The 10519-nt window shown below is 52.1% G+C and overlaps 2 protein-coding genes across 5 annotated transcripts; one reads left to right on the top strand and one right to left on the bottom strand.

The window, feature by feature from the left end:
• The first annotated feature begins 22 nt into the window (after nt 1–22).
• Nucleotides 23–6281, top strand: RNF25 (ring finger protein 25). 2 transcript variants are annotated; one of them, XM_041737115.1, is made up of 10 exons: nt 23–146; nt 2383–2457; nt 2700–2802; nt 2893–2960; nt 3054–3123; nt 4275–4346; nt 4441–4584; nt 4932–5021; nt 5302–5436; nt 5639–6281. In XM_041737115.1, exons 1-10 carry the CDS (start codon nt 106–108, stop codon nt 6215–6217), a joined length of 1377 nt encoding a protein of 458 aa, XP_041593049.1. In that variant the 5' UTR covers nt 23–105; the 3' UTR covers nt 6218–6281. The 2 variants fall into 2 exon arrangements, with proteins under 2 accessions (XP_041593049.1, XP_041593048.1); XM_041737114.1 differs by having other exon boundaries at nt 4929–5021.
• A 441-nt stretch (nt 6282–6722) lies between these two features.
• LOC121480528 (mitochondrial chaperone BCS1) lies at nt 6723–10497 on the bottom strand. Of its 3 annotated transcripts, none has more exons than XM_041737119.1 (8): nt 10433–10497; nt 8867–9235; nt 8626–8765; nt 8244–8438; nt 7906–7969; nt 7506–7675; nt 7176–7293; nt 6723–7027 (listed from the first exon to the last, which is right to left on the bottom strand). In XM_041737119.1, exons 2-8 carry the CDS (start codon nt 9184–9186, stop codon nt 6775–6777), a joined length of 1260 nt encoding a protein of 419 aa, XP_041593053.1. In that variant the 5' UTR covers nt 9187–9235; nt 10433–10497; the 3' UTR covers nt 6723–6774. The 3 variants fall into 3 exon arrangements, with proteins under 3 accessions (XP_041593053.1, XP_041593052.1, XP_041593050.1); XM_041737118.1 differs by having other exon boundaries at nt 10365–10440; XM_041737116.1 differs by lacking the exon at nt 10433–10497 and adding an exon at nt 9984–10321.
• Nucleotides 10498–10519: the final 22 nt, after the last annotated feature.

Genomic DNA, 10519 nt, shown 5'->3' with positions numbered 1-10519 from the left:
CCCGGAGTCCACGGTTGCCTGGAAACGGCCGCGCGCCTGCTCCCTCCTCGCCGCCTCCGGCATCCCAGAGGGCATTTCCGGTTCCGGCTGCGGGCCGGAGGAGACATGGCGGCGTCTGCGTCGGCAGCTGCGGGGGAGGAGGACTGGTAACTCTGGGGGCACGGGCTTTGGCTGGCCGCCTGGGTCCCGTCCGGGAGACTGGCGGTGGCCGCGGACGGTCCGTACGGCGGGCTTGTGGGGCGGAGCGAGGGATAAGGGGTGGCAGAGGCGCTGACATGTCTTCCTGAGAGAGCTTCTGTACCGGGGAGCTGGGGGTGGAGGGGCGCCGATCGGACGGGAGAGGAGGCCAGGCCAGCTCGGGCCGCGCCTTATCTGGCTCGATCCCCTCTTCTCTGGCCTCACTCGTCTCATTGTCCTGAAGTGGATTTGCTCAGGGTCCCGAGGATGCCTGCTTATCACCTCTCCCACCTCCCTTTTACCTCCCGGAGCCGATGCCCTCCAGCCCCCGACCCCTTTCCCCTTGGGTCAGCCTATTTCCGCCGAGGTTTTCCTCAACCTTCTCCCTCCCCGACAGCACGAATGAGCTTGTCTGAATAAAGCTTTACACCTCACACAGAGCTCTCCTAGTCCTTCTCTCAAGCATTCTCAACAAGAGACCAAAACCTGGAAGGACTCTGGGATTGGAAATAGGATAAATGTGGGTTCACTCCACATTTTATTAGCGTGTGATGCTGACCGGGCCACCTAGCTTCTGTGAGTCAGTGTCCTGAGATGTAAAGAAGTGGGTGTGGCATCTACCTCATAGAATAGTTGAGAGGCTCACGGTGGATTTATACATAAAAGCGTCCTTTTTCCAATTGAGGTGCGAGCACCTGAGGGGACTAGATGAAACCTGAAGAGGTAAATCGATTTGCCAAAAAGGTGCATACCTATGACCTAGGATCCAGGTTATCTGATTCTGAATCATGTTTTTGGTACTAGGACATTATACAGTCTCCCTACCCTCACCCCCTTTTTTGTCAGCACCTCACATCCAGGTCCCAAGTCACAACTAGGGCAGGTGAAGCATTGAAGGGCCTCTTCATGGATGTCATTGGTTCAAGGAGCCCAGCCACTGTTGGCCTTTTTGAGACTATCTAGGCTCATGGTTTTCAACTTATTTAGGGAAACTTTATAATTCTGAGGAGACACATTGAGCCATGGAGAGGCCAGTAGTGATTGCACAGCTAGCCTGTGGTGTCCTGAGACTCCCACACTCACATCGACCCAAACCATACCACTGTTATCTATTTTATATTTTGAGGGGCCTAAGACTTAAAAAGAAAATTTGAGAACGAGTAATATATGGGATATGCTAGCCCTGCTCTTGATGAAGAAGGAATAGTAACTGTAAAGGAAACCAAGCATGCGTCCTTATGTGCATTACCTGAGCAGAGCTATGGACTTGAGCCTATCACTAATCTTCAGTGTCATTACAACTCCTGTTTCTTTGATTAAACATGTATGTTCTCTCATTGACATCAGGGCCACCTGATCTTGACCTAAACAGGTTGATCTAGATCAACCAGATAGCAAGGGTCGTAAATACATTGAATACCAACTATATCCTTTTCTTTTCTTTTTACAGGAGAAGGTTATATACAAATAGGAGAAAAGAGGACCTAGACTACATACTATGGCCAAGATATTATTAGATACTTTATATAAACAGTCTTTTATCATTACAATAAATCTAGACAGTAGGTGGCATTACCTACATATAGTAGCCAGAGTGACTCAAGCTTACAGAGTTACTCAGATCATGTAGCTATAAATGATTAGTACCTATTACTCGAAAACTGGTGGCTCTTCTGCACATCATGGTGTTTATACCACCTAGACCTCTTTTTCTGTTCAGGTTGCTATCTCCTTGAGTAGGCTTAGGGTAACATACTGGGAATATGTGTAGACGGTGGAATCCACATGAACAGTGCTGTAGGGAAAGCGAGGAGTGGTATTGGTAGCCTTGATGTGAACCAATTGACAGTTTATTTCTGGGTCACAGAGATGGTCAACTAGCATCACAATGGAATTTAAACGGAGTCAGGCTCTGTTTCTAGTTCTGCCTGTTAAACTTTGGTATTTGAGCCAGTCATTTCACCTTCCCAAGAATCCATTTCCTCATCTGTTGACAGAAATAGTCCCTTAAACTCTGATTCCCATGCTTCCTACCTGGCCCCTTGACAATGTAAGAAAACCTATTTCCCCTGTTTTTATGGAGGTTAGCAAAAGAACGCACTCAGGCAAATTTCCAGTTTTGTATAAAGTCAGCCATCACAGGCTCTTAGCAGGCTTTGATGGGGAGAGCTATAATGGTGAGCCAATCTCCTCCTGTCTCTCCAGGGTACTTCCCTCTGAAGTCGAGGTGTTAGAGTCTATCTATCTGGATGAACTACAGGTGGTTAAAGGAAATGGCAGGTACGTATTCAACTGAATGTGGGCAGGAGTCCCCTTAGTAATGAGCAGATTTCATGCAGAATCCATGAGCCTTGATTCAGAGAAAATGTTCTCATGGAGACAAACATACTCCTTTAATCTCCCCCAAAAGAAAAAGCCCACTGCTTACTTCCTCCATCAGCTTTACTGTTTCACTCCCATCTTTCCTGGTCCTCAAACTCCTGCCCAGTCACATCCCAGGTCCCCACTTCATCCACCTACAGATCCTCACCATGGGAGATCTACATCACCCTGCACCCTGCCACTGCAGAAGACCAGAATTCACAGTATGTGTGCTTCACCCTGGTGCTTCAGGTCCCAACACAGGTGAGGCCCCTGCCTTGTGGCAGCAAAGGGAGAAAGGAGAGAGGCTCTGGGGTGGAGTGCTTTAGCAGTAACATTATTTCCTCCCACTAGTACCCCAATGAGGTGCCACAGATCTCTATCCGTAACCCCCGAGGACTCTCAGATGAACAGATCCACAAGTAAGCTGGGCTGGTCAGGGCAGGGAAAATGGACTGCAGCTCAGTCTGGTGAGGGGAGGGAGCAGGCCTAATGTTTGCTTTGCCCTTTTCCAGGATTTCACAGGCACTGAGCCACGTGGCCAATGCTGGGCTGGGTACTGCTATGCTCTATGAACTCATCGAGGTAAGAGGTGTGCTAGCTCGGGAAACTCCTAGAACTGTTTCTCTTAGGGGAGGTAATGGGCCTAGGATCTTACATACATCTGGAGTCATTCATTTACTACTTGTTTAGGTGAGGCCTAAATCCAGAAAGATAAAATTTTCTTCTGTTACCAAGAATCCTACCACCCCTCCAAAAGAGAGTTCTCTAGCTTCCCCAAGTGGCCTATATGCTAGTATCCTAAAAATGACTTTGCCTTTTTAACTTGAATTTTTCTTGATTCTGCTTCAAGGCATTCTCTGGGCATGGCAACCGAAAGTAGCAAGAGATAGAGACCTTGCTTAGAGAGTCTCACCACAAATGAAAATTTGAAGGCTAGTCTGCCATTGCAGTGGACTAGGACTAAAAAAGTCATGGTTCTTTTACTCAGTTTCCCCCCTAGTGAAGTTAACAACCCACAGAGAACACCTAAAGCTACAAGTTCACATACACAACTTCTGTTGCTTGAGATTAAAAACACAAGTACAGTCTTGTTTCAAAACTTCAAAACTTTGACTTTTGAAGAAAAATGTTCAGAAAAGAATGAAGGTGGGCGGCCTGGAGTCCAAGTGGCTTAGACCACTGTAGCACTCCTGAGCCCGGCCTCCACAATGCCACTTTGAGCTTTGTGGAATTCCAGATTATTAGCTATTCAAACAACAGTGCAAATGAGTTTGTTTGCAGCCCAACTTGATGCCCTTGAGTTCTCTGTTCATTTGGGTTGTCCATGCCTCAACTTTTTCTGGAAGCTGGCTCCAAGAACAGACCTCTTGGAGTGATAATCAGAGGGGGTTAACCAAAGAAGACCTCCCAGAAGATAAGAGTTTCAATTGAACATTCTGTTCTCTCGAGGCATATTATTTTCATCCCCGAGGTGTACTAAAGGTGATTTATGAAGTGGAAAAACAGCAAAATTGGATTGTGCAGCTGGGTTGATGTGGCAGGAGGGGCAGGGACGCGGAGGACTGATTCCAGGGGGAGGACACCTGCCTGAGACAGGAATGCATGAACCACAAAGTAACATGCTAGCTTAGTAGGAGACATTCCCGCATTCACCCCTGGGAATAGTAGAACCCTGGCTGTGTTCCCAGTTCTTGCCCCTGCCTCCCTGTTTGAAATGTCTTCTCTCCTCTCAGAAAGGGAAGGAAATTCTCACAGACAATAATATCCCCCATGGCCAGTGCGTCATCTGCCTCTATGATTTCCAGGTGGGTTTCTCCCTTGGGACCTGGAGTCTGCTTGGGCTGGCAGTGGAGGACTCATGAGAGCTCTGGCACCATGCCCTGTGTCTCCTCCCTTCAGGAGAAGGAGGCCTTTACCAAAACACCCTGTTACCACTACTTCCACTGCCACTGCCTTGCTCGGTACATCCAGCACATGGAGCGTGAGCTACAGGCTCAAGGCCAGGAGCAGGAGCAGGAACGGCAGCATGCCGCAACCAAGCAGGTCAGCTTGCCAGCCCCTGCTCTCACCTGACCCCCTCACACCCTTTTCTCTCCCTCGGCTCCAGGGGCTCTTCGCTTTTTTGGCGTCACAGATCCCTTTGAAATTTGAAAGCTCACCTCTGTCCAGAAAAAAGGGTGTTCTCATATACATGTATACATGCTGCGTGCAGTTTCAGAGTTCCCAGACCTCTATCTGGGGAGGCAACCCCTGCCCTATCCTGCCTCAATGTGCCTGTGCCCTTCATCCCTGCCCTGTTCGGATTAGCCTGGCTGACTGGGTTGGGCAGCTGGCAAGCGAGCACTATGGGCCGTGAAGCAGGGCTGTGATTTCTCCTCTATTTTTAGAAGGCAGTCGGTGTGCAGTGTCCGGTATGCAGAGAGCCCCTTGTATATGATCTTGCCTCACTGAAAGCAGCCCCTGAACCCCAACAGCCCATGGTAAGGAAATTCCCTTGTCATCTGAGCCAGGAATAATGGCATCCTCCAAGGAGGGAGGGATGGCATCTTGTCTTCCTCAAATGGGACCTCCAGAATTGGGCTTGACCTGCCTGGGACCCTGCAGAGCTACAGCCCCAACTAGGCTGAGGCTTTGAGAGCCCAGATCTGAGAGGCAAACCCAAGAACCTCATGCAGATCTGAGGCAGTCCTGAAAGAGCAGGGATTCGAGTCTGCCTTCTATTTTTTTTTCCCCGCTCTCACTCTGCTCACTGCCTTCCAGGAGCTATACCAGCCCAGCGCAGAGAGCCTGCGCCAACAAGAAGAGCGCAAGCGGCTCTACCAGAGGCAGCAGGAGCGGGGAGGCATCATTGACCTTGAGGCTGAGCGTAACCGGTACTTCATCAGCCTCCAGCAGGTGAGGGGAACCTTCCTCACACCTCCCTTACTGCCCCCTACCTTCCCAGCAGCGCCCCTCTGCCATGGCCCTAGGGTGAGCTCTGTTCTACCCTTAAGGTTAGAGGCTGATGGCATTCAGCCTCAGCTGTGAGCAAGGGGCCTACAGCTCCCTGCTTTGGGAAACTACACCTCCCTCACTGCATCTGCTCATTTCTTTCTAGCCTCCTGCCCCTGTGGAGCCAGAGTCGGCTGTAGATGCCTCCAGAGGATCCCAGCCACCCAGTGCCCTTGCCTCAGAACTGTCCACCTCATCAACTACCCAGCCCAACCTGTCAGCTCCTCTGCCTGTGGCCTCCCAGTACACGTGTGAGAAGATTCCAGGGGCTGGGCCAAATCAGCAAAGGTTGGGCGAGACCCAGAAAGCTATGATAGATCCCCCCCGGGCCAGTCGAGGCCCCTGGAAACAGCCTGAACGGAGGCACCTAAAGGGAGGGGAGTGCCATGCCCACAAAGGTACCAGTGACACCCAGGAACTGCCACCTCCTGAGGGGCCCCTCAAGGAGCCCATGGACCTAAAGCCAGAACCCTGTAGCCAAGGGGTTGAAGGTCCTCCCCAAGAGAAGGGGCCTGGCAACTGGCAGGGTCCCCCACCCCGCAGGACTCGGGACTGTGCTCGCTGGGAGCGCTCCAAGGGTCGGACACCGGGTTCTTCCTACCCCCGCCTGCCTCGGGGTCGGGGAGCCTATCGTCCTGGTACTCGGAGGGAGCCCCTGAGCATGGAGTCTGAGGACGGTTCCTAGCAGTACTGTGGGGGGCAGGGATTTGGGGGGGACAGGGAGGGGCAATAAAGAGATTTGGCCTTGTTTGGCTTTCTTTGCTTAGTAGCGCCTAGCCTGGCAGTATGGCTTTTTCTGAATCTCTAGCAAGACCTGAGTGTGGGAGACTAGCTCCAACTTTGCCCTGAAGTCCATTTTCCCAAGAGATTAAGTTCTGAATAAAGATAGGCCTGACACCTCAGCCAGTGTGGTGAGTTTCAGGAAAACTAGTAGATGCCAACATCTAAGTAGAACATGCAGGAATATGATGTGCACACCCACCGTGTATATGTCCACATTTTTATGTATATACATTTTTTTAAAACCGAATGCCTAGATCGAAGACTGTACTTCCCTGTTTACCATGGTGTCTCTTCCAGCTTTGCCTTAGCTTAAGCCCCCAGCACTGGCCTCTGTGGATGCCTGAGGGCCCCTGCCTTTGACCTAAGTACCAATACAGGGAGGCAGGGAGGGAGGCCAGAGAGCAGAGTGGTGTGGCAGGTGTTTATTGATCCAGAGAAGCGCTGAGCACAGCTTGCCCGTCATGTCCTCAGAGACTCAGCATTGTGAATGGCCCCTGCAGGGTCGTTTTTATACAGCATGAAGTAGCCCTGTACCTGGGCAGGACTGATCTGCGTTGTGACTTGAAGGACACGTCCTGCAAAGGCCTCGGCCAAGGAAGGTGCTTGCCCTGGATAGAACCTCTGGAACATCTGGGTCAGCTGCCAGTGTGAGCAGTAGCCTACGTACTCCTTCATGTCTACTCGTCCGGGGCGTATCAGGGCAGGGTCCAGCCTAAGAGCACAAGGCGGCAAAGGTAGAGTCAACAGGTACCAGTACCCCCCAGAAATGTCGGTCCCTCTCAAACTCCTGATCTCCCACCCATGGGGCTGCGGGGGTGGAGTCTCACCTCACAGCTTCAGAGGGCCTCACCCCTTCTTACCTGTCAACATGGTTGGTGGTCATAAACACGATGCGTGCCTCAGTGGATGCCACACCATCCAAGGCATTGAGCAGTCCGCTGAAGGTGAGGCGACCTAGACCTTGGTACTTGACTGGGTCTAGAGGAAGGCGGAGATAAAGAATTGCAGCTGGTCATGACCCTGCTTAAGCTCTCGACTCCCCACCACATTCTCCAACTTAGCAGTGCCTCTTGTGTTGCCAACCCAGGCATCCTCCGTCAGCCCTTGGGATTTCCACTTCCTTCCACTGCTCCTCACTCCTCTACCTTACTGACCCTCATCTAGAAATGCTTCCCCTTCCCTTCACTTACTCTCTGCAGCCAGGTCTCGGCTAAGAAAGGCTGCATCTACGTCCTCCAGGAGCACCAGGCTCTGCTGTGGGGCCACGCTCAGCAGGTGGTTGAGCCGGTCATCGGAGAGGCTGGAGTCTGTGAGACTCAGCAGGCAGATGCTGTGCTCCAGTTCCCCAGCCAGGGCTGTGCTATGGAGGATAGGAGGACAGGTGGTGGGCAACCTGGGAATCTGTCCTTGGACCCAAATACTTGTCCTCACCAACCCAGTGGCTCTCAGAGACCTAGTTCTGTCACCCGAATGCTTCTGTCCCAATGTTTATCCTGTTCCCTGGTCCCCACAATTCAATTCCCTTTGCAACCCCACAGCCCTATTTTTTCCTCCAGTTTAAAGATTAAGAGAAAATGTGACCTTACTCACATAAAACTGCTTTTTCCACAACCAGGAGGCCCATAAAGCAGGTAGCCACGTCTGTAGGGAATGCCTAGGAATACAGCCAAGATGATCATCAAAGACCTAAAACGGATTCAACAGATTCAAGTACTCCACCCCAGAAGTCCACATTCATTCCCAACCCTGCCCCCTGGTGGCTTGATGACCTTGGAATAGCCTTGGAATAGGAAGAAATCAATGCTAGGGCAACTTTTCTCTGAGAATTGGGCTCGAGCTTTATATTCATTCACCTGGTCTGGCCACAGACCCAGGCTGTTTGACACCACATCAAAAACAGTCTGGCCAAGACTCCAGGCGCTTCTCACCTCTGTCAGTGTACCACTTGGGGTTATCGATGAATTCCCGGACATCTCTAACAATTCGGTCAGCCAGACCCTGTCCTAGAACCACAGAAGTCAGTGGCCGCCGCCGGCGTGGATAACCAAAAGGGCGCCATTCAGAGCCCATGGCTGTGTACATCACTGTCTTTCCTTCCTCCTGCTGCAAGGCCAGCTCTCGAGCTAGGATGAGGAAGATGAGACAAAGCCAATAATTCCTCTTTACCATGCAATTAGGCAGAGCTGTGCCAAAACAGCTTTCCGATTGGTCCCCTGGGCTCATTTTGCCTGTCCAAGCTTCCCTTCCTCCAATGTCAAGCGCCCCTGTCCTTACAACCCTCATGTAAAGCCAGCCTGTGCTATCCCACACCTTCCTCCAGGATGTTGAAGAAGACCTTTCGGTCAGTGCCCAGAGCTGTGAAGGTGACAGATTCCCAAGGGGTTCCCGTCTGCAGGTCTATCATCTGCATCTCTCGACTTCGTTCCACTCGGATCCATTTCCCCTGATACCTGAATAAAAATGGTCAAGGCGGGGTGAAAGGATGAGTCAAATCGAGCTCCCCTCGTTCTCCTTTTCTACTTTCTTGGCCCTCCCTGATTTCCAATCTTACCAGATAAAGTGGTTTCCAGGGCTGGGGACAAATTCGAACTTAGTGGAGATGCGCCCACTCTCATGCTGAAGGTACGAAGTCTCAACACTGAGGTGCTGAGTACGGGTACTGTGGCGGGTGAGCCAGCTAAGCAACCAGGCATAGCTTCGGTCTCGAGCAGGGACTTCCAGTGTGATCATGTAATGACGCCGGAATGCCACCATGCCCAGTTGGGCACCCTTCCGGGCCAGGGCCAGGGCTGTGCCCACACCCACAAGCCCGAATCCAGCCCCAAAGTAGGGATTGTCCTTCAGGGCCAGAATAAAGTCTGAGAGGGGCATCTTGACAAGGAAACACTGAACCTTATAGGCTCTGAGGCATTTTCAAAACCTGAGGAAGGGGAGCAGCGGAGACAGGACAAAGCACAAGATTAGTTTAGAAACTGGACTCCACAATCCCTCCTCACCCTTGCTCCCTCCCTGCCCCAGAAGCCAGGTGCAGGAAGGACAGGTCAGTGCTACTGTGTGTTTCAACATCTGTGGGGACGACAAGGTGTTGGAATGCAAGAGCTGAAACTCCAGGCCCCTCTTTCCATTTTGCTCTTTATTATCCTGTTCATCTCATTTTCTGCCAGAGGACTGGGTCTGAGGATTCTTTAAACATGAGAGGGCAACGTAACCAACTTCTCATCAGCATAATGAACTGAATTTTTGTGGCCTCTGGGACTAGCTGAGATAGAAAGGGGCCCCCAGGCCAGAGTTAACCGGGGATGAAGAAGCTACTCCCTTCCGTTGACCTGTAACTTCATGAGAAACGTCCTTCAAATACCCTGTCCTTCACGTGCTCAATTTTGCTCATGTCCTGTTTAGCCCTTTATCACCTCCCAACTAAAGTGTCTCTTTCAAATTAATTTTACTTCTTGAAATGTCATCTTAATGGGTCTCCCTGCCTACTGCTTCAAATTGCTCCACAGGGATCCAGATCTTTCTTGATAAAGTCCGCTTCAATCCTACTGCTCTCCCTACTGCAACAGCTCGGATGGCTGGCTCTCAACAGATCCCGGAATTAGGTAAGGAGTCCTCTGCCTGGTACTCAACACCCTCCGCCACTCGGATTAGCGTCGTACAAACACGCCAACCTTCTCGGCTCCAGCAGGTCGCTCTACTCGGAACCGCCCGTTCGGATGGATTCCTTCCCTCTCCAGCTGAAGACCTGTCCACTTGCTGCTTTCTCCATGGAGACTTCCCCCCGAATCCGCCACCCCCAATAAAACGTGACCAAGCCTAATTCTAGACCGCAGGATCCCGAGGGGCAGGAGGCCGCGTCGTTTCTAGCACAGCTCCCCGGCCCCTCTGCCGCTCTGCTCCGCGCGGGGCGCGCCGGGCGGCGCACTGACAGCCGGCACCACCGCCGGGGCTCAGAGCAGAATCCAGAATGCCCAAATACCCATGCACCGAAGGCCGCGGACAAAGCCCTGCCCCCTCCCGACCCTCCCGGCGCCCAGAATCCCCCTCCCGACCTCCTCGACAGCCCAGCTCGCGCCTCGCGCGGCGTGGCCCGCAGCAAGCCGTCACCCCGCCCCCTTACCGCCATGACTCTCTGGCCCTCCCTCTCGATGGTCTCGGCCCGCGCGCTCCAGGGAAGCGCTCTCGGCCCCGCCCCCGCGCTCCTCAC

This window comes from Vulpes lagopus, chromosome 22 (assembly GCF_018345385.1).
Source record: "Vulpes lagopus strain Blue_001 chromosome 22, ASM1834538v1, whole genome shotgun sequence".
In the NCBI taxonomy this organism is placed as follows: Eukaryota; Metazoa; Chordata; class Mammalia; order Carnivora; family Canidae; genus Vulpes; species Vulpes lagopus.
This window is presented reverse-complemented; position numbering and strand designations above follow the sequence as displayed.

Excerpts from the sequence above, each read along its gene's own strand:
- LOC121480528 (XM_041737119.1), bottom strand. The coding sequence starts at position 9,186 with ATGCCCCTCTCAGACTTTATTCTGGCCCTGAAGGACAATCCCTACTTT. Across the intron at positions 8,766-8,866 it reads CCTGGAAACCACTTTATCTG|GTATCAGGGGAAATGGATCC; the intron begins GTAAGATTGGAA and ends ATTTTTATTCAG. Across the intron at positions 8,439-8,625 it reads CTTCAACATCCTGGAGGAAG|CTCGAGAGCTGGCCTTGCAG; the intron begins GTGTGGGATAGC and ends TCCTCATCCTAG.
- RNF25 (XM_041737114.1), top strand. The coding sequence starts at position 106 with ATGGCGGCGTCTGCGTCGGCAGCTGCGGGGGAGGAGGACTG. Across the intron at positions 4,585-4,928 it reads AGCATGCCGCAACCAAGCAG|AAGGCAGTCGGTGTGCAGTG; the intron begins GTCAGCTTGCCA and ends CTCTATTTTTAG. Across the intron at positions 5,022-5,301 it reads CTGAACCCCAACAGCCCATG|GAGCTATACCAGCCCAGCGC; the intron begins GTAAGGAAATTC and ends ACTGCCTTCCAG.